At 36.9% G+C, this 26,641-nt stretch overlaps 3 protein-coding genes across 11 annotated transcripts in view; 2 read left to right on the forward strand and 1 right to left on the reverse strand.

Annotated features, from left to right (window-relative positions):
- The first annotated feature begins 1,758 nt into the window (after window positions 1-1,758).
- KLHL41 (kelch like family member 41) lies at window positions 1,759-18,652 on the forward strand. The gene is made up of 6 exons (XM_036857134.1): window positions 1,759-2,966; window positions 6,650-6,807; window positions 6,928-7,035; window positions 11,285-11,470; window positions 13,593-13,739; window positions 18,309-18,652. Exons 1-6 carry the CDS (start codon window positions 1,857-1,859, stop codon window positions 18,418-18,420), a joined length of 1,821 nt encoding a protein of 606 aa, XP_036713029.1. The 5' UTR covers window positions 1,759-1,856; the 3' UTR covers window positions 18,421-18,652.
- LOC118897795 (phosphatidylinositol N-acetylglucosaminyltransferase subunit C-like) lies at window positions 9,221-10,482 on the forward strand. Its single transcript, XM_036857136.1, is given in 2 exon segments — window positions 9,221-9,769; window positions 9,771-10,482. Coding segments are annotated over 2 exon segments (891 nt in total). The 5' UTR covers window positions 9,221-9,353; the 3' UTR covers window positions 10,246-10,482.
- Window positions 18,486-26,641, reverse strand: part of FASTKD1 (FAST kinase domains 1) — a 43,840-nt gene continuing 35,684 nt past the window's right edge. For 7 of the 9 annotated variants that reach the window (XM_036857124.1, XM_036857125.1, XM_036857132.1 and 4 more), the window contains 6 exons: window positions 25,054-25,182; window positions 23,719-23,850; window positions 23,245-23,358; window positions 20,615-20,753; window positions 19,850-19,964; window positions 19,101-19,341 (listed from right to left, as the gene is read on the reverse strand). In XM_036857124.1, coding sequence (XP_036713019.1) covers window positions 19,240-19,341; window positions 19,850-19,964; window positions 20,615-20,753; window positions 23,245-23,358; window positions 23,719-23,850; window positions 25,054-25,182 — 731 coding nt within the window. In that variant the 3' untranslated portion in view covers window positions 19,101-19,239. Of the gene's footprint in view, window positions 19,342-19,849; window positions 19,965-20,614; window positions 20,754-23,244; window positions 23,359-23,718; window positions 23,851-25,053; window positions 25,183-26,641 lie in introns of all 9 variants that reach the window. The other 2 variants (XM_036857127.1, XM_036857126.1) reach the window with 2 other exon arrangements.

A 26,641-nucleotide genomic window follows, 5' to 3' on the forward strand; every position in this document is an offset into this window, starting at 1 on the left:
AAGGGATGGGGTTATAATAACCTATATTAGGGGGAAAATGTTGCTTGAAAAATGTGTACAGGTCAAAAAAATGCAGCTAGGAATATTGTTTCAATAGTTTTTCAAGCAAAACAGACTATAAAATTGCCAATTAGTAAGGAATAATCTCAAACGTCAAAACACTGTGTTTGCATCTGACTCATTAATCTTTTCAGATGTTAGGTGTTACATGTAAAGAGAAATGAGTCATTTATTGTTTAAACAAGGAAGCAGCTGTTGGTTTTTTCTAGTGTGTTAAAACCTTTAGTGGCCTCTATAAATGGAAAGAGAGTCAATGAGCTCTTCTCTCAGCTGTTGTTTTAGCAGCTGACAGTACTATTGACTTCACCGTGATGTAAAATAAGGGAAAAAACTTTTACTGATGGATGGAGACCTTGAAGTTTAAAAATACATAATTTCCTGATCTGGGGGCATTCATTGATTCACTCAACAAATATTTATGGAGCACCCGTGAGGCCCTGTGGCTATAGCATTGAGCAAAACAAACCTCCCCCAAATCCCTGTCTTTATGGAGCTTATGTTCTTTTGAGCATGTTTAAGAATACCAACCTTTGAAATTACAGTATTTTTACAGCCCCACTGAGTTTTTAAAAACGTGAGAATATAATTTTGTAATAAAATATTTCGTGAAGAAGTATATGATGCTATTTGTATGTAAACAAAAGATCAATTTTTTTTCAAGTCACACTTTCTGCATCCCATAATTAATATGGTGTGTTCTATTATAATCAACAACTTAAATTATGATTCTAGTCATATACTTTTTTTGTGTGTGTATAAAGCCTGTTTTTCAAATTATACCAGGGATGTAGCACTTCGTCCTGATTTTGCTGTGTTCTATTGATTACATTGTTCTCATGGGGTTACAATACATCTGTTCTATTTTTTTAATTTTTATTTAATGAAAGAGCAACACAAAACACAGAATAGCTTTAGTGATCATACTGTATGTGTGTGGATTTTTTCTTTCCCTAGGGCCGACTTTTAACTTTTTTATTTCTTGTCTTATTATTATTGTTTGCCACATCAAATCCTTTGTAGAGCAAGGCAGGGTGTGAACAAATTAAATAATTTCATAATTTAATTCAATACTAATTATAGTTTTTCCACTTAAAAATACCGATAATTTGGGATGTCTTAGAAAATAGCAGTTTCTCTGCATTTATTTTCAATTATGATGGAGGGATATTATTATTTTAAAGGGTTTTTTTTCCCAAAAAAATCTATAATTATAGTACCTAAGTAGAAGTCTTTGTTTCCTACTTCTAAAAGAAGATTATATATCCCACTGTTTTAAGTAGAAAATAAAAATTCGTAGCAGTTATTGGAAAGGGGATCTTGCTTATGAGTATCCAAATGAACTCAGCTCATATTCTTGAACTTTGCATCATTAATTCAGATAGCCAAGTAGCTTGCCACTAGACCATTTTTAGCGGACTGACTCATTATTATGATTCAGTTTTGTGTTAGTTTAATAAACATTTTCTTGCGGTAGCCTTTATTAGCATATCTTCTAATGCTTTATGTATTTTAAAGCTTTCCACTTCATTTAAATCTCTTGTTTCTTAGCTGTTTCCTTAGTGATTAAAAGTTCCAGTTGTTCCTTTCAATCTGTAACAGCTGCAAGAACTCTTCTTTCCAAACTAGCTCTCCTAAATTCCCTTGTTAGAGTTGGTATCTATATTTAGCTGGTGGGATTAAATTGCAAAGGCTTCAAGCTGGGCAAAGCACACTGATCTGCCTTTTTACTGCTAGACCTGTGTACTGTGAGGAGCTAAGGCCTTAGTGTCCCCTTCCTTACCTAGGTTACTCACAAAATGGATTCCCAGCGGGAACTTGCAGAGGAACTGCGGCTTTACCAATCCACCCTTCTTCAGGATGGTCTAAAAGATCTCCTGGATGAGAAAAAATTCATCGATTGCACACTAAAAGCAGGTGACAAAAGTCTTCCTTGCCACAGATTGATTTTGTCAGCTTGTAGTCCTTACTTCCGTGAGTATTTTTTATCTGAACTTGATGAGGCAAAAAAAAAGGAGGTAGTACTAGATAATGTGGATCCTGCTGTATTGGATTTAATCATTAAGTACCTGTACTCTGCCAGTATTGATCTCAACGACGGAAATGTGCAAGATATTTTTGCATTGGCCAGCCGCTTTCAGATCCCCTCCGTGTTCACTGTCTGCGTTTCGTATCTTCAGAAAAGACTTGCTCCTGGTAACTGTCTAGCTATCCTAAGATTAGGACTTCTTCTTGACTGCCCGAGACTCGCCATCTCTGCCCGTGAATTTGTGTCTGATCGCTTTGTACAGATTTGTAAAGAAGAGGACTTCATGCAACTGTCTCCACAGGAGCTGATCTCAGTCATTTCCAATGACAGCCTAAATGTAGAAAAGGAAGAAGCGGTATTTGAGGCAGTGATGAAATGGGTGCGAACAGACAAAGAAAACAGGGTTAAAAACCTTAGCGAAGTGTTTGATTGTATCCGTTTTCGCCTTATGACAGAAAAATATTTTAAAGATCATGTTGAGAAAGATGATATCATTAAAAGCAACCCAGAACTCCAGAAAAAAATCAAAGTTCTCAAAGATGCCTTTGCAGGCAAACTCCCAGAACCTAGCAAAAACACAGAGAAGGCTGGGGCTAGTGAGGTGAATGGTGATGTTGGTGATGAAGATTTACTTCCTGGTTACCTGAACGATATTCCCAGGCATGGAATGTTTGTCAAAGACCTCATCCTCTTGGTTAATGACACAGCTGCAGTGGCTTATGATCCCACGGAAAATGAATGCTACCTTACTGCACTGGCTGAGCAGATCCCCAGAAATCATTCCAGCATCGTTACCCAGCAAAATCAGGTGTACGTGGTAGGAGGCCTCTATGTGGATGAAGAAAATAAAGATCAACCTCTACAGTCGTACTTCTTCCAGGTAAGAAAGGATATTTTCATATATGTAGAGACATAAAGGAAAGGCTGTTAGTCACCGTCTAGTTAGCTGACTTGTGAATTATTCAGGCTGCTTGTATTTTATTCTACTTGATGTGCTATTCCAGTCCCTTGAATTTTCATTACTTAGAGGGCTGACAAATATTTGAATCAATTAACTGCTTGTTAATATTTAATAAACGTTTTGGTAAAGAATGGGGTTCTAATTAATGTATAAGTGATGGCTCATGATTTTCTTTATGCACTTTTACCCAAAATGTCATGTTTATAGTTGATTGTGACTGTAATCCTTTAAAGTCCAGTATTTTAGTAAAAACGAAATTTAATCTTGTGTCCTCTTTCTGAAAAACAGGTTACTGTATTTCCCAAAATCAAATTACTTTACCCATTACAAAATGTTAAATTGATCAGATTTTCTACCTTCTTCCAAGTTTCCTTGAACTGATTTGAAGTTCCTGGAGGTAGCATTTCATCTCTTATTTATGGTTACTGCCTAAAATATAGTTTTGTTGAAAATGAAAAGAACTTGTATACATATTTTACATGCTTTGGATTACCTTCTAGGAAACACTGTCTACACAAGTGTCACTAATTTGGATTAATTGTATTTAGAAATATTTATTTATGATAAATGATCAAATTTATTTGGATCAGAGTTGTACTTAGACATATTGGCAACTTAATCTGTATTATGAAACCATAGAAGTTTCCAAGAAAACACATCCTCCTAAACTAACACTCTTTGTAGTTTGTTTGAAAGGAGTTCGTTTCATATTGTCAACACATTATACTTTACCAGTTTATGAAGGAATCAGTGGCTGAACCTTCATCTTTAATAATGTCAATACCAGGACTTTGTAGCTTACAGATAGTTCAAAAGAGTTTGTTTAGGTCATGGCTACTTATGGCCTGGGGTTTATGGGCACTTGAGTTGGAAAGGCCAAAGATAAGCATGTGTAGAATGTCATACCACAGTCACTGAGTGCTTTCAAAGTGTGTGACATATGGTGCATTTATAAAGCACACTCTTTAACCAGCTTTTTCTAATCTTGAAAAATGTAATAATACATGTTAATCACGGTTCTTAATTTTCCAAGTTCCATTAAAGAATGTTAACTATGAAATATAAAAATAAAATAGAAGCTGTAAATGTTAAGTATTTGAATGTGGGCCAGAAGATTACCTAAGCCCTAATTTTAAATTCAGATAAATTTCAGGAAGGGTAAATTCAATTGAAAAGGCAATAATTTTATCTAGGAAGTAAAAATGACATCAAAATACAGACAGACAGACAGATACCCGGAAATCATAGACCCAAAGAATACTTAATAGCCTTATCTTTATTCTCTTCCATCCTGTTACTGCCCTTGCTTTTATTGACACAGCCTCTCATTTCTGAAACCTGCTTGATGTTGTCCCTTTTAGCTACAAAAGGTTATACAAAGTTGAAAGGGTCGACTCCCTGTCATTTCGCATGCCTTGCTCCTTCTAAAAGTCACAAATAGTGGGACAAGATGCCAGGATAAAAACACCTGACTGTAAAAGAGGGTTATGACTCACAAGATAATATATGTATGAGAATCTCAGGCTTTGTATTTTCTGCTTGGTCACCTCTGTTTAAAATGTATTAAGTTAGGATTCATATGACCTTTGATTGTATACTAGAATTAGATTATGAGAATTTTTTTACCTAGGTAAGAGCCGGTTTTTTCCATAGACTTAACAGTTTCATCAAATCTGTGAACACCACATCTTAAAGTAATCTAGGTCCGAACTCTAATTTTAAGGGTGAGAAAACTGAAGCCAGAGAGGTTAAATAGCTTGACAGCTCATCTGTAAAAAAGCCTGGCAGGCAGCCTGCTGTCTCATCTGATGTAGGAAGTGCCCTATCCGGGGTAGTATGGGAATGTAGACAGTATTGTGTAGTGTGGGCACTAAACCCTCCGGTTTGGGATTATGATGGCTGCTGTTCCCATTTAAAAAGACAAACTATGGGGCTTCCCTGGTGGCGCAGTGGTTGAGAGTCTGCCTGCCAATGCGGGGGACACGGGTTCGAGCCCTGGTCTGGGAAGATCCCACATGCCGCGGAGCACTAAGCCCGTGAGCCACAATTGCTGAGCCTGCGCGTCTGGAGCCTGTGCTCCGCAACAAGAGAGGCCGCGATAGTGAAGAGGCCCGCGCACCGCGATGAAGAGTGGCCCCCGCTCGCTGCAACTGGAGAAAGCCCTCGCATGGAAACGAAGACGCAACACAGCCATAAATAAATATAAATAAATAAATAAATTTATTTTTTTAAAAAAGGCAAACTATGAATTTGTATAGCTTGCATCAAGTATCACTTAAAAGCTCTGTGAGTTTGCGCAAATTATTTAACCTTTCTGTACCTCAGTTTCCTCATCTGTAAAATGGAGATAATAGAAGTCCCTATCCTGGAGGACTAGATGAGATTACCTGTGTCAAGCATTTAGTATGAAGCCTATCACAGAGTAAAAACTTCATAAATGCTCATTATTACTGCTACTATACTACATACCACTTTCTTGATAAATAATTTTTTTTCAAAAAATGAAAACATTAGTGATCACAATCTGGATGTTGAAACTTGTGACTGCAAACTAACAGTGTATGTGTGGGGATCAAACCGCTCATCTCAGCTAGTTTTAATTAGTACTTTGCTTTAACCAAGGTTACTAGACCAGATAGAGATAGGCTTCCATAGGGACCCCTCCCTATACCACAGACTTTAATATCTGCATCTATCCTTGGTGTCCAATTATTCTGGGTTTTATTCCTTTTTCTTCCACTGCATAGAAGTAGCACTAGAGAGGACAACAAATCTGTGAATGCGCACCCTCAGAAAGCAGTTTTCTTGTGCTTTGGTGTCCTAAAATGCAAAGAGGAAAATCTTAAAATTACCAATAGTAAGTGCTAAAGCTGATGCCAGCCATATCAGAATCACCTATCCCAGGGCGTGGGTTCTTGGAGCGCTGTCTTAGGCTTGCAGAATCAGCAGTAGCAAAAACAACCAAAGTTACTTCCTAATATAAACGAGAGAGAGAGAGAAGGGTATTTTAAATGACTCCCCAAAAAAGGCTAGGAAGTTATAGGCTGTAACACCTGCTTATATCCGAAGTAATGAAGTGAAGCATGGAGAACCTAAAAATGGTGAAGGAAAGAAAAAAGGTAATGCCTAGCGCCCCAGCTGTCTGTGAACTGAGCGACAGGTCCAGCTGTCCCGGGCGCCAGCTTGGGAGCATGTTAAATATAGCATGCGGGGGTCACTCACGTACTGTGACCCTCCCTACAGTGGCAACCTCTTTTTCCCCAGTGTCCTAAAAGTATTATGATTCCTTGTTCAAACCTCAACAAGGCAACATGGGAAGAAAATTTGACAAATCTCACAGTGCTTAACTAAGCTCCGGTGACTATTTTATTTTCTCTTTCCTTTCTTCAAGTTCTGCAGGTTTGAGTACTTTTAGCTATTTTGGTAGGCCAAGTAGCTTTTCTCATTTTTCTCGGTAATTCAAAGGTAAAATATCCTTTTTGGGTTGTAGTTTTACTTGTGAGACCTTTGACTATCTCAATGAATTCTAAACAACAAAGTATAGCATATTTTTTGGTACACCTGTAACAAGCTCCACAATTCCTCATATATTCTTTCTTCAGCTTGATAACGTAGCATCTGAGTGGGTTGGACTTCCACCTCTGCCTTCAGCCAGGTGTCTCTTCGGTCTGGGAGAAGTAGATGACAAAATCTATGTAGTTGCAGGCAAAGACCTTCAAACAGAGGCTTCGCTGGATTCAGTATTGTGCTATGATCCTGTGTAAGTTGGCATGACATTCTCGTTTTCTAAGCATTCAGGTATATAAGTGTCTATATCAAAGTCATAATTTTAGAACCTGAAATTCACTGAAAGCATATAAATTCTATCTTCTGCTTTTAGGGCGGCCAAATGGAATGAAGTTAAAAAACTTCCTATCAAAGTCTATGGCCATAGTGTGATTTCACATAAGGGGATGATATATTGTCTCGGAGGAAAGACAGATGACAAGTAAGTACCCTGACATCTCCTTATGGTTTATATCCAAGTGATTTTTTTATTACAAGTGTTCCTTCCTGTTTTCACTTGAATCTACATGCTGAAATAGGACTTGGTACTCTCCCATAACATTTTGAAAGTAAAATTTCAAAATAAAATTTTGAAAAGTTATTGGAGGATATTTTAAATGATTGATGAAGGAAAACTGTATACAATTTTAAAGTTGCTTACGTCAATTTGTGTATGCCCAGCATATTGCTAAGAACAAACATAATATCTCCATCATAAGCATTCTTACAGTGGAAAAGCAGCATTTAGGAACATAATCAAGCCTTTTATTTGGCTAATTTATAATTATATTTTACTACATTAAAACCAGTGGGCTTTTTATTCATTTAGCCATAAGTAGATAAAAATTAAGTGTATCTCTTTAATGTAATATTTTAAATATAACTATTAAAACAACAGTGCTTAAAAATCATGGATTTGTACTTTACATTCATCAGAGAGAATTTGATAGTTGAGTTTGAAACTGGTGACTGGGGACTGAAAAGGGGGCAGCTCTTTCCTCAGCAATGTTTCACTTATTTACTCCTGGTCAGGTGATATTCAAAATATTTAACAACTCATCACAAACAGGCACTGATCAAACAGAATAGATATACCTGATATACCCAGTAGCACCCAGTCTCTTATGAGAAAAAGAGGATGAAGTTTCATATAACTTGCTTTCTAGGTACTTCTCAAGGGATAGGTAATTAGGAAAGAGATCTTATACCCCCAAGGGAGAAGTGAGTTAAGAGTGCTCCAGAAGCCAGTCAGTTAAGCCAGTAGCCTGTCTGGTAAAATGAAGATTTTTAGCTTCAATAGTGAGAACAAATTTCCTGCCCCTGAAAACTCTGCCTAATTTGGCTTGTATCATTTACCCAGTTTGTTCAAAAGATGCCCAATCCTGGAAAGGGAGTCAGAATTAAGAATTTAAGGGCAAAGCAGGAAAGGAAAGTAAAATATGGAAATGTGCTAGAATTAAAGAACTGCATATTGTGCAGTTAATAGTTAATGGCTATTACTCAATTAAAATGACATATATTACAGAAAATATGATTTTTAAAAGCCAAGGGTTTTTAAACAGTCTATCCATATTCAAAGATAATATATTCTGAAATTTTGAAGCTTAAATCCTCCTTAATGCCAGATAGTCCCATCAAATAAACACTTAAAGGAAGGCCATATTATAAACACACTCAGAGCAAAATCTTGTTTGGAATATTTTTCCTGAGTAATAGAATGGAAAATCTGTATTAAGCAGTGTTATGACTTTGGAAACATAGTGACTCCGCTAAATGATTTAAATTGTTTCCTTCAAGTAGTATTAGTAACTAGGAAATTGATGTGTCAGTAAGAAGCATGCAGGCCTTGTCAGTAAGAATACATTAATCTTGAGAATATGATTAACCAAAACAACATTGTGGGCTTCCCTGGTGGCGCAGTGGTTAAGAGTCCACCTGCCAATGCAGGGGACACGGGTTCGAGCCCTGGTCCGGGAAGATCCCACATGCTGCAGAGCAACTAGGCCTGTGCGCCACAACTACTGAGCCCACGTGCCACAACTACTGAAGCCCACGTGCCTGGAGCCCATGCTCCGAAACAAGAGAAGCCACCGCAGTGAGAAGCCCGCACACCGCAACAAAGAGTAACTCCTGCTCGCTGCAACTAAAGAAAGCCCGCGCAGCAACGAAGACCCAACGCAGCCATAAATAAATAAATAAATAAAGTTCCCTTAAAAAAAAAAAACAAAACAAACCCACCCCAGAACACTGCTTGACAAATGCCAAAGTCAAGAACTTTGAAAAGAGTCATTACCTAAAGTAAGCACTGAGTTATACTCGTTATCGCCACTGCATTTGAAGAACATGATTTTGGATCGTGTTCTTATTGAGGAGTTTTAAGATGATACTCATAGTCATATATTAGAGGAAATGCTTCTACTCCAGATATCTGGTCTTTTATAAAACTAAGGAAAAAAATTATGGCGACCCCGGCGCCCCGGATGGGGAAGGAGGCGGGCGGCCGCTCTCCCCAGGCCGCGCACCCCTACGAACTTGCGGGCAGGAACTTAGCTGTATTGTCCTGCCTCAGAGAACAGACTCATCTACCGTAGGCCTAGCCTGGGTTGCTGCCTTTGCAAGCAAGGGAAGGTCGGTACAATATCAACCACAGCTCAGCATGGAATTTCCAGAGAGGTTTTATTTCAAAACTTTGTAAAGATCGAGAACCACATGGACTTCTGCAAGGGAGATTGAACTGGCCTGAGTTTGAGCAAAAGGATAATGTGTGCCCAGCCTGTAACTAACACCAAAGAGGCCAGGTGGCAGAAGGTCTTGTATGAGCGACAGCCTTTTCCTGATTACTACGTGGATCAGACGTTCCTGGAAGAGCTCCGGAAGAACGTCTATGCCCGGAAATACCAATATTGGGCTGTGGTATTTGAGTCCAGTGTGGTGATACAGCAGCTGTGCAGTGTCTGTGTTTTTGTGGTTATCTGGTGGTATATGGATGAGGGTCTTCTGGCTCCCCATTGGCTTTTTGGGACCGGCCTGGCTTCTTCACTGATTGGCTATGTTTTGTTTGATCTCACTGATGGAGGTGAAGGACGGAAGAAGAATGGGCGGACCTGGTGGGCTGACTTGAAGAGTGCCCTAGTCTTCATACCTTTCACGTATGGCTTTTCGCCAGTGCTGAAGACTGACAGAGTCCGTCAGCATTGACACCATCTATGCCATGTCAGTCTTCATGCTGTTAGGCCACCTCATCTTCTTTGACTATGGTGCCAATGCTGCCATTGTATCCAGCACACTGTCCTTGAACATGGCCATCTTTGCTTCTGTCTGCCTTGCCTCACGCCTGCCCCGGTCCCTACATGCCTTCGTCATGGTGACATTTGCCATCCAGATTTTTGCCCTATGGCCCATGTTACAGAAGAAACTGAAGGCATGTACTCCCCGCAGCTATGTGGGAGTCACACTGCTTTTTGCATTTTCAGCCTTGGGAGGCCTGCTGTCCATTAGTGCTGTGGGAGCCATACTCTTTGCCCTTCTGCTGGTTTCCATCTCACGTCTCTGCCCTTTCTACCTCATTTGCCTGCAGCTTTTTAAAGAAAACATTCATGGGCCTTGGGATGAGGCTGAAATCAAAGAAGACTTGTCGAGGTTCCTCAGCTGAGTTAGGGACCTCCATTCCATTACTGAGACAAGCTGATAGACCAGCCTTCCAACTAGTAGGAGATTTGAAGGCAGAGTTCCATTCTGGAAGTGGCATAATGATGTGGGTGGGAGATCAGAGATCAAAAGAAAAAAATTACCCATAGGCTTGGGCAGTGAAGGTGCTTATCCTTTCTGTTACTTTGTTGATGAAAAAGCTTCCTGGGGCCCTCTTGAATTATTGCCTCTCATTATTATTCTCTGTAACAAATGAAGTGATGTGGTTTCTGTTTATTAAAAAAATAACACATCTAAAAAAAAAAAAATTGTCCTCACAAAAAGTTGAAGTTTTGTTTGGTTGCTTTTTGGCTTTACCAAATATATCCAGTTAATCAATTCTTATTTGGAATTTGAACTCCCATCAGTAAATTATGGAATCATAACAACATACTAAGAAGGATAATTCAGGTAAGTCCAGGTTTTTCTGGTACCATTTAGCATATAAAATTGTTTTCATTACTCATCAGCTCAGATGACTAGTTGTCTAATCTTTAGTCCCTGATTTCTTAAAATGCATTGGTATATTAGTGGTAGACTAAAATAAAATGAGCCATCATATTACAGTTACATTTAAAATAGGTACATTCACACCTAGTTATTTCTTAAGTTAACTGATTCATTCTTAGGATATTCAGATAATGAAATGAATAAACGTTTTTGTTACTGAGGCACAATAAAGGGTTTATGAATTTTTGTTAAGTCTATTGTGTATTGAATTTAGTAGCAGATAGGATTAAAATCTACTCTGCCTGGGCCTCTAGGCAATTGACAAAAGTAAAGGACCCTACCTTCCAGTAGTATAATTAAGATTTAAAATAGCTTTAGCCCTCATATTTGGAATTGTCCTTTGCTTGGTGACGTATGTTCAGATTAAGAATTTTCCTGATCCTCACTATACTACATATTTCAAACGAGAAGCAAAGGTTAATGATTAGTGAAGTTGCTTCTTTCAAAAAAGGAAGCTTCTAAAAGGACCATTTTGTTGTGTTTTATATTTACAGAAAGTGTACAAACAGGGTGTTTGCCTACAACCCCAAAAGAGGAGACTGGAGAGATCTGGCTCCAATGAAAACCCCCCGTTCCATGTTTGGAGTGGCAGTCCATAAAGGCAAAATTGTGATTGCTGGAGGCGTCACTGAAGATGGTCTTTCAGCTTCAATTGAAGCTTTTGACCTCACCACCAATAAGTAAGCTGCCATCTCTTACTACAGAATATGAATCACTATACGTTTTAATTTCTAACTTTGGATAAAAATTAAGCTTTCCAATTAGGACATGGGGAGAGGAGGGTAGGGAGGCAAGGATTGAAGAGGAAGTATCTTCATCTGTGTTTCTTTTGGTGTTATGGGTGTGAAATGCCTAACATTTTGATGCATTATGTGTTTGTAATTTGGAACACATGACCCTCAAGTTAATGTTGGAGTGATCAATCTATCCTTACTTGTTATTAACTTTGTGAATTTAGTCATGCAAAGGTAATACTTCTGAATAATTATATACACATAAATGGATATACATCTCTCTATAAGGTTATTTGATTTGAAATATGTAGTTTCTTTAAGGACAAAAAGACCTCCGCTTAGTTTGTGATATTTGTAATGCTTCAGATGTTTGATTCTTTTGTGTTCTTTATAATTTTCTTTTTTTTTTCACTTTTAAGCTTGTATTGGCTTAAAGTTAACGTAAAAGATATTTCACAGATATTCTTTATATAGAATTAGTCCTTTTCAAGTTTTTGAGCTCACACATCTAGATGAGTATATAGTTTTTATGCTCCTCGTTTAGCAATGAAGAAAAAATTAGAGCACTATTATTACTTTTGTAAGGAACCATGTATGCCTGATTACAAAACAGACTTTAGTTAATCTGAAAATTACAAGGAAGTTTTATGGAATTGGATTTTTATGATCGTTAAAACTCATGTTTTTTGAAGACTATATAATATGGGTAAAAACGCATGTTATAAGAAGTTAAAGAAGCAGCACACAGGGCTTCCCTGGTGGCGCAGTGGTTGAGAATCTGCCTGCCAATGCAGGGGACACGGGTTCGAGCCCTGGTCTGGGAAGATCCCACATGCCGCGGAGCAACTGGGCCTGTGAGCCACAATTACTGAGCCTGCGCATCTGGAGCCTGTGCTCCGCAACAAGAGAGGCTGCGATAGTGAGAGGCCTGCACACCGCGATGAAGAGTGGGCCCCGCTTGCCACAACTAGAGAAAGCCCTTGCACAGAAACGAAGACCCAACACAGCCATAAATAAATAAAAATAAATAAATTAAAAAAAAAAAAAAGCAGCACACAAAACTGCAAATACTCTATGTTCTTAGTTTTGTTCATATGCATAGATGGATGTTTAAATTTATATGCATTTTTTAAAATGACAAAATTATAGCAAAATTTTGCTTATGATTATGTCTGAAGGACATGATCACGGGTGATATTTGTTTCTTCTATACCTTTCTGTTTCTCCAGATTTTGTACAATGTACATATATTTTTATAATTAGAGAAACAGATAATATGTTTAGAGAAAAACTATGAGGTCCACCTTTATGCCAGAGTAATGGAAGAGAGCTACCAAAATGACTAACTCATTCTAGACTCTTGATACTGCCAATTAATTTGATTGATTTTATCTTTAGTGGTCCTATTTCATATAGCTATTAACATTAAAATTCCCTTAAATCCTTTACTTAAAAGGATGAAGTATAAACTATTAAAAAGAAAATTTCCAACCCTAGTTTGGAAACTATTCTTATCACATGCTTTATTAAAAAGGGTTTGGAGATTTCTTGAGACACTATGGACATCAGAGTTTTAAAAAATTTGTATTAGCATTCAAATGAAATCCAACACAGTAGGGCCTAGGAGCCCTAGAACGTCCCCCCAAAACTCCACTATTTTTTTGGGGGGGGGGGCCACGCTGCACAGCATGTGGGATCTTAGTTCTCCAACCAGGAATCGAACCCGTGGCCCCTGCAGGGGAAGCACAGAGTCTTAACCACTGGACCGCCAGGGAAGTCCCTTAAAGCTCCACTATTTATGGCATACAGTTTGATAACCACTGCTGAAGGTGCTAACTAATGAAGGTGAAGTATTCTTGGATTGACATACTGAGGGCTTTAAAATCTAATTTGGTTACATCTTTCAAATAAAGGAATATTTACATATTTTCCAGTAGCAAATTTAATCTTCTAATTTTGGATGTTTATGCTACTTGAAGTTTTTAATTATAATTTCCTATAATTGTTCAGTAAATACATTTGGCATTTTTTAAAGTTTTACATTAACTGTATCTTCAATAATTCCTAGGTGGGAAGTAATGACTGAATTTCCCCAAGAAAGAAGTTCCATCAGTTTGGTCAGCCTGGCTGGATCCCTGTATGCCATTGGTGGTTTTGCCATGATTCAGCTGGAGTCTAAAGAATTTGCACCCACTGAAGTCAATGACATATGGAAGTAAGTTTTCTTCACTCCAATTTTCTGAACCAAATATTAAATCAAATCAGATAAAACAATTTTGAAGTAAATAGGAAGCCAGACTTTCCCAAAATGTATGCTACTTCTTGATAGTAAACTAAACACTCTTTGAACCTGTTGAACTTTTACACATTGCCACTTACTTAATCAAGTACTGCTTCTAGTTAGCTATGAGCTTGGGAAAGAACTTATCGGGGCCTATTTCTTAATCAGTAATTGAGAGTTGGACAACTGATCCTTTAAGCTCCCTTCCAGCTTTAAAAGTGTAATGAACACTCTAGGCATCCAGTAGAGCAAAGGCTTCCAAACCACTTACCTTTCTCCCAGAGAGTACTTTATTTCCTAAGAAAACAGTCTGGAATGAACACTTAACCTCTTGAGTTTTCCATGATTCATTAACTCTATTTTGAATCTAGTTTAAATATTTTTCCAATTTTCTGAGGATTCAGTTATAAAAGCTTTTTAAAAAAGTGAAAAGTAGCAATCCACTTGACCTCCAAGATAGGTGCTGGGTAGGTCTCCCAAGTATAACACTGACAGTTGTTACTCAATTGAACTATTTTACAGTTAAGCTTAAAATGAATGTATTTAAAAAGGGATGTATGTATATGTGTGTGTGTGTGTGTGTGTGTGTGTGTGTGTGTGTAGTTTACCATAGTTTCTAATGCAGTGAATGTCACATAGAGGACCAGTGTATCCAGAAGTCTTGGGAGCAGAAGTGTAACTTGTGTCATGGAAGAAAGTCACATAGTAACATAGCTGGGGCAGGGCATACAGTGTGCAGACGTCTGGTCACTATCAGGTCACCACATGTGCTGTCTTCAGCCTAGGCACCATGCTTGCTGATCTAAGTTTACAGGAGGTAGATCTCAGTTGCCTGAGGTGAGCATGAGTTCATGCTGTATACTCATCCAGAAACTGCCAGACTTATGCTTTACCTGTCAGTTTAAAGGCCAGCCCCACTCCCAAGTCGGATGCCCTTACCTGGCCTGTCACCAGATTGTCCAGAACCTTGGTACTCGAAGTATGGTCTGTGGACCAGCTGTGTTGGCATCTCCTGAGAGCATCTTAGAAATGCGGAATCCCAAGCCCCAATCCAGACCTACTCAGTCAGAATCTTAATTTTAACAAGATTAGTGGGTGATTTGCTTGCACATTTAAGTTTATAAGTACAGCTTTGGAAGAGTGATCAGTGAAGGCATAACACTGAGCCTGAGAGTGAAAAGTAGGTAACATTTGTTGTATACCTGAACCAGCACATGCCTTATTCCCAGCTGGTAAACTGGAAGGCTGAAAGGCTGGCAGCTTAACCAAACAATTATTTTGTGCAACAGACATCACTTCCTTATGTTGTTGTAACAGTAACTAGCTGTGTAGAGGGCAAGAAAAAGTGGCTATAAAAGGAAGTTAACTGGGACTTCCCTGGTGGCGTAGTGGTTAAGAATCTGCCTGCCAATGCAGGGCACACGGGTTCGATCCCTGGTCCGGGAAGATCCCACATGCCATGGGGCAACTAAGCCCACGCGCCACAACTAGTGAGCCTGCGCTCTAGAACCTACGAGCCACAACTACTGAGCCCACGTGCCACAACTACTGAAGCCTGCACGCCTAGAGCCCGTGCTCCGCAACAAGAGAAGCCACTGCAATGAGAAGCCTGCAATGAGAAGCCCGAGCACCACAATAAAGAGTAGCCCCCTCTCGCCACAACAAGTGAAAGCCCACGCGCAGCAACGAAGACCCAATGCAGCCAAAAATAAATAAATAAAATAAATAAATTTATGTTAAAAATAAAGGAAGTTAACTATTACCTTTCTCCCTCCAAGAAAGAGGGAAGAAAATAAAGAAACTGGAAATTTCCAGGGAAAGAGGTTAGACCTAGCAAGAGCATGAGATGGGGAAAGACTGGAAAGCAGCAGAAAAAAATATGAAATAATGGAGGTCTGGAAAGGTTAGGGTTTTTGGAAGATGGGGATAGGTACCAAGAGTGAATAGGCAGTGATTCTTAACCCTGGCTGCTTTTACCTTTTTTTTTTTTTTTTTGGCCGCACTGCGCGGCATGTGGAATCTTAGTTCCCTGACCAGGGATTGAATCCACGCCCCCTGCATTGGGAGCGTGATGTCTTAACCACTGGACCACCAGGGAAGTCCCCTGGCTGCTTTTAAAATATATCATCAGTGCCTGGGCCTTCATGCAGACCAATTAAATCAGTTTCTGCAGGCAGGGCCTGCGCATCACTAGTTCTTAAAACCTTCCAGGTGATTCTAATATGCAGCAAGCCTTGAGAAACACTGATGTTAAGGAATGGTGCTATCAGCTGAACCCCACATGAGCCACTCTGGATCCTAATGGTGATCAAAAGCCAAGTTGCTTCAACAGAATACTGCAGGCAGCAAAGGAAAGTACAGCATCTCCTGCTAAAATTACCTCTTACATTGCTGAGGGGAGACTGAATGAGGGATTCTCTCTGATGATGGTTTATTTTTGCGATTAAGGCAGTGCTTCTCAAAACTGCTTGCTCATTGGAATCACCTCAGGAACTTCAAAAAGTACTGATGCTGCCTCTGTTCCCCTCTATTGATTGTGATTTAATTGACCTGGGATTTGGTCTGGGCTTCGGAACTTTCAAAAGATCCCCAGATGATTCTAATGTGCAGACAAATTTGGGAACCACTGGATTTGCGAAAGGCAAGAGGAGGGGGCATTCATCATTATCTGCTTGGCTGTAAAATTTTAAATTTAGGTACTGGTATTTTCCATTTAGGTAATAAAATCTGGGGCAATAATTCTCAAACCTTGCTGCATATTAGAATCACTTTGGGAACTTTAAAAAATCCTCACGCCCAGGCCATAGTCCATACCAATAAAGTCAATCTGTAGGGGTGGGACCCAGGCCTCAATATTTTTAACGTCTCCACGTAGTTCCAACTTGCGAGTCAAGTTTGAGAACCAGTGATCTGCAGTGGTTCCCAAGGCAGCATCAGCACCACCTGAGTACCTGGTAGATGTGCAAATCTTTAGTCCTCACCCCGCAGACCTACTGAACCTCTGGAGGTAGGGGCCAGCAAACTGTGGTCTAACAAGCCCTCCAGGTGACTTTGATATGCAATAAGTTGAAAGACACTGACCTCCAGAGAAGTGGCTACCCACTTGCCCTCCACTTCCTAGTGAATCTCTATTCACACATGCAGAGATGAAAATAACAGTGTACTACATTCTACATCTATAGACCCTCTTACTGTGATGATATGTAAAAAATAATTTCCATTCTCATATTTTTTCTTGAAATCATTCCATTATGTAGGACTGACCAAGCTGAAAGTAAAAAATATAACTGCCGGGAAGCAAATGCTTTTAGGCCTCATTTAACCTCAACCTCCTATTGCTTAAATGTGGTCACTTTTTCATTAGATCATTTAAAACTGTTCTTTATCTTTTAATTTGTTGCTCCAAATTTTATATAGATAATCAAGGTTCTTTTCCTTATTAGTGGTAAAATATTTTTTGTCTACTTTTCCCTACATAAAAATCACTCAGTGCACAGTACAGCTGTACAGCTGTTAAATTTGGACCATTGATGAAATTAAGTCAGAGAGGCATCAGCTAATTTTAAAATTATTTTAAATCTCACTCACTCCTTGTAGAATGATTTCAGAGTATTTCCTATGTGCCAAGTATTGATAGCTTCTGGAGGAGGGAAGATAGTAATGTGAATAAGATATATGTACCTTTGAGCTTGTTGAGGACATAAATATATGGGAAAAAATTAAAATAGAATGATAATTGTTATAATGGATACCATACAAAGGACACTGTGAGAAATGAAGAGAAAACAACAAACTCTGCTTGAGGAAGGTGAGAAAGGCTTCAGAAAGAAGGCAGTGTTTAGGCGTTTCTCATGCAGAGATGGCATTCCAGGCATCAGGCAGAGGAAAAGCACACAGGTCTCAAAGGAACCCAAGTTGTCTGTATCTATCTTTATAACCCTGAATATTCAGAGGGGACGACCAGTTCTTACCTAATGTCAAGTGCAAAGTCTAAGAGTAGTACTCACACAGGACAATAAAGGGGAAAGAGAATGGCTTCTTACAGAGTGACCACTAGTGTCATGTACCATGCTGAGCACTAGTGTATGGGAACAGCTGAAATCATAATCAAACTGCCTAACAGTCCCTGCTCTTCCCAGTTCTTACTCTTTGCTGACCTTGATTCATGGGGCCCAGCCATCTTTAGCAGTCCAAAGGTGAAAAGATTAATTGCCTGTCTGTTACCCGTCATCTCTGGACAGTCTCTAATTCCCGGAGAAGGCTTAACTGCCTAAGCATCCAGATTAAATACCATGCCAGTAATATGGGCATATGCTCAGAAAATGCGTATTTTTGGAGGAATTCAAGTGTTTGTTAGTTAGTCTACAAGTCAGGTGCATCCTCCTCTGGGTAAGAGCCAGTAGGGTTTTCTCAGAGAACAACATTTGTATATTCAACACAGGGAAATCTATAGAACTATCTACTTAAAAACAACTTACTGATTGCTTTCTTTTTCTCCATCAGGTATGAAGATGATAAAAAAGAATGGGCTGGAATGTTGAAAGAAATACGTTATGCTTCAGGAGCTAGTTGCCTAGCAACACGGTTAAATCTCTTCAAACTGTCTAAGCTATAAACAAGAAGGTGAAAAACCATAATAGATAGGGAGGTGGTCTGTTTGGATAATAGGGCTTTAATTTATTGTTTTTAAAAAGGCTATACAGAGATTCATGTAGAAATGATTCACTATGTTATTGTCCAGGAGATTAGCAATGAGAATCAAAACCTCAAAGTTATTGAATCTTCAATGTAATGATCAGAGCTTAAAACCATTTTCTAAGAAATTAAATCTTAAATTGAACAGATTATTCCTTTTGTTAATCTGTCTCAATCAATTGTAAAGAAGCTTCCTAAATCTGAGTTTACTAATCCTTTAATTTGCATTGTTAAGGTACCTTTACACTTGTTTTCTATTACAAATGAAATTGGAGAATGAAATATGTACATCTGCATTTTCTAAACATGTTTAAAATAGCAAAAACCTTTCCTCATGCTTCAAGATATAACAAGAATCCTGTGCATTATATTAAAGATTATATGCTGTAAGAAAACTTAGGAAATGCTATTTAAGGAGTATAATAAATGGGTCTCATTTAAATTTAAATAAATTTAAAAATAACAAAATAAAATAATATAGTTCCTGCCACATAGTATGCACTCAAAGAATGAACTGTAAACTACTTGTTTCTTAAAAGCTACATGTCTTTTACATTAAGAATTTTAAACAATTTCCCAACTAGATAGTAGAGAAAGTAGTCCATTGTAAAATGTGTTTATTTTAATAGGTATTAATTGACCTAGAAATCAATTCTACATTATTTTTTAATTGAATCAAGCCACTTAATTAAAATAAGTCCAAATATGACACACCGTGATAACTAATTTTCAAAAAAAACTATGATGATGATTTGCCTTCTCCAAATATCCGTTCTCTCAGGTAGTCCATTCGAGCATTCTTTGTTGATAGTGCCATAGAGTTCCATTCAAAATGAGGGATCTGTAAAATATGTAGTCTGAATGAAAGCTCAAAAGCAGCAACAAAAAACATCAGGGAAGACCTCTAAGAATACTGAGAAGAGCTATAGGAACCCTAAGACATTAGTTTACATAAGCATAGCCTTTGAACCCTATTTGGAAGGTTGCCTTCTTCTTGACAACACCTGGAAGACCCTTTTCTGCTTCACAGCTCCTTTCATCCTCCTGTTCCTACAATACCAACAATAGCCTTTTTCTCTTATAACTCCATCCATCTCCATAGTGCCTCTCTTTATTGTAAGATGAATATAAAAATCAAGAGATCTTCTAGAGACAATTTAAAAAATTATTTTTATTTACTGTTCTTAAAAAAAAAACAGGGTGTTCTATTTCAGAGAGATTTTAATATAGCTTTTTTTTTAATATTAAAAAAAAAAAGGTAATTCTACAACTTTCACCTTAAAAGGGGACACATGTAAAGCCAGTGTCTCTGGGTTTTTTAAAGGCTGAATTACATAAGTATTTCATACCTGAATTACACGATAGCCCAAAATTTCCAAGTGTCGTTTTTTCATAGCAGATTTTCCTTTTAAATGAGGGATGTTTCTACAAAATGCTCTCGAATCCAAAAATTCCAAAGCAATCCTACATAAGATGAAAATAAATATTTACTTCTGAAATTGAGAAACTGAATAATCATAAGCCTTTCAGGAACAAGGGTGCATCTTTATAAACTAAAAATCGCCAAATGAATAAATGAGTATACTAAGTTATTTTTCTACTTAAATTAGTAATTAATGACAAGTAATCCGATTCATTAGAATTAAACCAAATTATATTAAGTATCTGCATGCCTTCATCTATTTGTTTCTTTGTCCAATACATATTTATTATGCACCTACCATATGTAAGGCACTGTGAGAGATACAAAAATAAAAGGACACACTTTATAGTCTAACAAGGAACATGTGATACATAGTAAGTAACTGTAATGCAGTGTAGGAAGCAGCTATGTGTTATCCGAAAAGTAGAGAGGCATGGGAGGTCCAAAGAAGAAGATACTATTTATTTCCACTGAGGACAACTTGAAGGTTAGTGCTTTAGATATTGCTAGGCTTTGGACAATGAAGGATGGAGATTAAAGCAGAAAGCACAAGAAAAGCAAAGGTATGTGGGTAGCATGCATGAGATACATGAGGAGCAGATTCTACTATAAATAATCCTTGATAGCTGAGTTCATTAAACCGTGCCGCATTTAACATTTAGATAACAAAATCTGAAACTAAGAAAGGTACTTTTCAGCTCCTGGTGGCAGTCTTGATCCAGCTATTTGAGTATTTAATTCCGAATGTATTTTTGGTAGTTTTCCCAAAGTTGTATTATGGCTTCCATACGGAAGAGGTTTTTTCCTTTTATCCAAGATACACTCAAAATCTGTAAGAAAGTACAGGAACCAACAATATGAATTAGGTAAATTCTTATAGGTAAAATTTTAAGATATATTTTAAATATTTATATGTGTATACAAAGACACACACACACACAAACATGAAGAATGAGGTACCTCCCTAATTATCCAACTTATTTCATTTATTTATTTATTTATTTTGGCCACACCATGCAGCATGCAGGATCTTAGTTCCCCCACCAGGGATTGAACCCGTGCCCCCTGCAGTGGAAGCTCGGAGTCTTAACCAATGGACCGCCAGGGAAGTCCCTATCCAACTTATTTTATATATATGATCTAGTCCAAGATCACCTCTCTTTGAAAATCAATGAATAAAAATCAACCAGCAAGTATTATTAAATTATTATTTAGCATGGGGGCTATATTTAGCACTGCACTAAGCCAAATCACATTACAGTTTTATTTTAATCCCCTTAAATCTCTTGGTCACAATTGGAGGAAGCTAAACCAACTCATCTGAAAATTAGTAAAGACAAAGATTGAAGCATGTATCCTGTCTTTCCTGTATGAACTGTACATAGGGTAACTAAACAGTTGACATAGGAAAGTTCTTTTTAGACAAATTCCAACTAATAAATGCAGAATGACAGATGCAGAATATCACTACTTTTCCACCCTTGATGAATAATGCATTTAGACAATAATTTTAATGGCTACTAAAATCAGTAGGTGAAAAGCTGATGGGAAAGCTTCCTAACGGATGAGTTGACAACATATAAACACACTGATGAATCTTAACATAATAAAAAGGGGACAACCAGAATTGTATGTCTTCTGATAAGATGCAATAAGAAGCACATACCGCCTATGAAAAAGCTGGCCAAAAAAATCACCACTGCCACTCCCAAACTAACCTGAATCTAATCAAGCCTCTAGATCTAACTACTGGTTTACAGGAAAAATGGAGGATGCAGGAGCATGTTGAATGACACCACAGGGTTTCAACTGGAAAAGTCCAACAAACAGTAAAATAAAACATATAAAAGATAATTGAGACACTTGAACGTTGACAAGCTGTACAATATTAAGAAATTATTATGAATAGTTGTAGAGGTGAAAATGATGGCACTGTGGTTATATATCCTTTAAGATATACATTCTAAAATGATATATTATCTGTGATTTGCTTGAAAAGGATCAGGTGGGACTCTGGTTAGTGAGTATTAATAATTTTTAATGCTGGATGAGGGTTCATTACACTATTCTATTCTTGAATATGTATGACATTTTTTCATAATAAAAACAATCATAAAAATGTATTTAAACCAAGAAAAATGAAAAAAGAAACAATGAATGAAAAGGAAGAAAGAGTAGGTTTAATTACCTATTCTTTACATATAAGGGAAACTGGGGCACTGAAGCATCTTCAAGTTAATTATCGAACATGAAATATACTTTTCTCATAAAGAAAATGAATTCTGGAGCTAGAATGCCTAGGTCATCCTGGCTTTGCCATCTGCCAGCTACATAACCTTGGGCAAACAACAATGTCTCTGGGCCTCAGTTTCCTTATCTATAAAATAGAATAATTTGCAAAACTTATAGGGACATAATAAGTTTATTATATATAAAACACATAATAATATCTAACACATAATTAATATGTAACATAATAATATGTAAGTGTGTCAATTACTGTTGTTGTTATATGAAATTACAGCATTGTTTGAAAGATGCACATACCAGCAAAAAACCTTAATAAATCACAGCATAGTCATTCAATGAAATATTATGCAGTCACTAAAATAATGTATAATTATATTTCTTGGCATAGAAAAATATTCACAACATATAAACAAAGTTACAAACACTATAAAATAAGCCATTTTGGTTTTTAAAAAAGTCAGAACTTTTTAAAATACATATTGCTTGCACACATGAACATGTATTGCTTGTAAAATTAGAAAGAAAACAACAAATGTCATTAAAAATGAAAAAAAAAGTCAGAAGGAGAAACATAGACACCAAAAGTAAAGAGTGTTTGTATCATGGGTGATTTTCCTCTTTTTGTTATCTGTCCTTTCTGGTTTTTCTATAAGCATGTATTATGTATCATATAAATGAGTGTTTTCTTCCAACCCTTAGTTCTTAATCATACTACTGTATTGTCTTAATTATACCATATCCTTATATACAAATATTACCAATTAAATCTTATTTTTAATGATCTATATATATTTTCACATAAAAATAAGCCTCTTGACAACATGAGGTACAAATATGAGTTGGCAATACAATGGGCTTGGGATATAATAATCCTAGTTCCCCGACCAGGGATTGAACCCATACCCCCTTCAGTGGAAGTGCAGAGTCCTAACCACTGGATCACCAGGGAATTTCCTGAAAATTTCCAAGATAACGAAAAAATTCAAAAAAAAGTTTTAAAATTCCAATTGATAAGATGATTATGTTTAGTTTGGCTTTCTGAAAGTAGCTAATAACCTACCAAAGACTTACCTATTGTGTAGTAATAAGGTGTAAGAACAGAGGCTTTTACAAAACTGATTCCTCCTAGTACCTCTGCTAACATTTTGTAAATCTGCTGTTGTGCTTCATTCATACTGCCAAAATCTTCAGGAAAATAAAAATTAGTTCACTTAAAATAATCAGCTTTTGAATGAAAATCATCCCATATCTACAAACTGAAAAATAGATTAATATTTCCAACAAGAGCTTCCATGTATTGTAATACCACTTGCAATAACACTAAATTCAGCACAAGTTCTTTGGCTCTCTACCAAAAGAGGTTTAGTGTCCTAAATATTAAGAAATTCTTACAACACAAATTTCATCTACAAAATGGTTCCATTAAACAAGTTATGGCACTCTTGGGAACTCTGGTGTCATGGTTAGGTTTAACAATAACAGTGCACTACCTAATAATGTACTTTAGAATTAAGCTTTACTTTCTGACCCAAACAAAACTCAAACCTTTTTTATACTGCTGTTGACAGAAGCGGTCATGAAACCATGGAATCTGATATTCAGGACATTCCAAGCAGACTGCTCTATTTAATTCCATAAGACGAAATTGGACCTTCATATTTAGAGATGAACATAAAACTGAAATTTAAAAAATACATTAATAGACTTTGATAGCTTGAACTTAGCAAAGACGATTCATTTTTCACATTCATTTATCCCCATAATGGTTGTAACTTTTATTCTCGTATATGTACAAAATACGTACGTATTCTCATACGTACAAAATCATTTCATTTGCATACACATACTTTATATTTTTTAATTATTACATTCAGTGGGATTATTAGGACAAACACCGATGTTTTTCACTAATTATGAATATTAAAACTACATTTTAGGGGCTCCTCTGGTGGCACAGTGGTTAAGAATCCGCCTGCCAATGAAGGGGACACGGGTTCGAGCCCTGGGCCGGGAAGATCCCACATACCGCAGAGCAACTAAGTCCATGCGCCACAACTACTGAGCCTGCGCTCTAGAGCCCACAAACCACAACTACTGAGCCCACGTGCCACAACTACTGAAGCCCGCGTGCCTAGAGCCCGTGCTCCGCAACAAGAGAAGCCACTGCAATGAGAAGCCCGCGCACTGCAACAAACAGTAGCCCTGCTCATCGCAACTACAGAAAGCCACGCACAGCAACAAAGAACCAAAGCAGTCAAAAAAAATTAAATAAAATAAAAACAAAAAAACACTACATTTAAAAAAATACTACTAAAGAATATTCATTGACCTAATATTCCACATTTAGCAATCTATCCTAAGGAAAAAAAGATGAGGGCAATGACTCATGTATAATAATCATTATTTATAGTAATGAAGAATTGGAAACAACCTACATGCTAACAAATTTTAATACTTCCTTATAATGGCAGATTCTATAGACTAAAAAATCATGACATCAAAAAATATTTAATGGCATGGAAAATTGTTCAAAATATAGTTCAATGACAAAAGCAACAGACAAAAGTGAACATATGTATAATTCAAATTTTGTTTTAAAATATATATAGGTATATAAACATACACATAAGGGCAGGAGACAGAAAAGAAATACTCCAAAACATTAAAAGTGGTAGTTTCACTTGGTGGTAAGATTATAAATAATCTTTTATTTTCTATTTTATACTGTCCTATAAATTTTCTACAATAATCAGGAAATACTTTTATAAACAGAAAAAAACCCCCAGTATTAACATTTAAATGCTTTAGTATTTAGGTAGAGCTGAAACTTGGATATAAAATACAAGTGATAATTTATTAAATTAAAAAATATATACATACGTTCAAGTTGAGAATCTAATTTGGCTAAGAATCTTATGTTAAAAATTGCCTTCAGTAGATCTTCTGAAAAATATTCACGTGTGGCCAAAGAGTAACCAAGAAACACTAACATAAGAGGATCCAATATACCTAGAACAAAATTAAGATTAAAAAAAAATTAAAATGTACAGCTGCTTCACATATACGTAATATATACTTTATTCAGGTAAAACTAGGTTTTAAAAAAATAATACAAACACAACCTTGACAAAATTAATCTATACCATCACAAGTCCGGATAGTGGTAAAGTGGTTACCTTCGGGTGGGTGAAGAATGGGAAAGAGGGCCGGGAGAAGGGTACTATGCTAATATTCTATTTCTTGATCTGGGTAATGATTCCTTGGCTGATTCAATTTGTATAAATTCACATTCTATATATATACTAAGGATATGTACACATTTCTGTGTTATTATTATACTTCTATTAAAAGTCTTTAAAATTGCCTTGAAAAGAGAAAGATTGAAAACAAAGGGTCAGTAGAGTATGTAAAAATTAGTGATCCCAGTCTCTATATACTGATAATATTGCTCAGAATGTGTGCAGAATCTTTCTAAGCACTGTACAAATATTAACTCATTTAAACTTCACTTCAGTGTAAAGTAGGAATGATTATTATCTCCGTTTTATAAACTGAGTGTACTGAAGCACACAGAAGTTTAATGACTTGCCCCAAGTCACATGGTTAGCAAGTGGAGGGTGAGATTTAACTTGGAGAGTCCAGCTCTGGAGTCTGAACCACGGTCTTGTGCTGCTCTCTAGGGCTCTCAGACCCCCAGGCGGTAGACATATATGAAGCTCAGGTCTCACCCAGTACCTCCTCCCTTACCTGTCAGCCAGCAACACAGTACGTGTCCCAGAGTATAAGGCTTGAGGTTATTTACCGGATTTGCTTCATCCAAGAGATATTTCTTTTTTTTTTTTTTTTCTTAATTTTTATTGAAGTATAGTTGATTTACAATGTTGTGTTAGTTTCTGGTATACAGCAAAGTGATTCAGTTATACATATATATATTCTCTTTTTCATACTCCTTTCTATTATGGTTTATTACAGGACATTGAATATAGTTCCTTGTAGTATACAGTAGGAACTTGTTTATCTACTTTATATATAGTATCAATAGTTTGTATCTGCTAATCCTAAACTCCTAATTTATCCCTCCCCCACCCCCTTTCCCCTTTGGTAACCATAAGTTTGTTTTCTATATCGTGAGTCTGTTTCCGTTTTGTCAATAAGTTCATTTGTATCATATTTTAGATTCCACATATAAGTGATATCATATGGTATTTGTCTTTCTCTCCCAAGAGACATTTCTGATGAGAGGGAAGGGGTCCTCTAAAATGTACCATTAGCAGCAATGTTCTTACAAAGGACAAAAAAAGATGTTAAATCTTTTCAATGTTTTGCTGAGTTTATTTAATAAAGCAATATCAAGTCACAAACAAGGTTAATAGCGATGATCTCCACCAGCAAAACTGATCTGCCAAAACTAATGTTTATTCAAAATAAAGAAAAGTATTATTCCATTAGAATTTTGCTTATACAGGTC

The sequence above is a fragment of the Balaenoptera musculus genome, chromosome 7, assembly GCF_009873245.2.
Source record: "Balaenoptera musculus isolate JJ_BM4_2016_0621 chromosome 7, mBalMus1.pri.v3, whole genome shotgun sequence".
NCBI classification, from domain to species: Eukaryota; Metazoa; Chordata; class Mammalia; order Artiodactyla; family Balaenopteridae; genus Balaenoptera; species Balaenoptera musculus.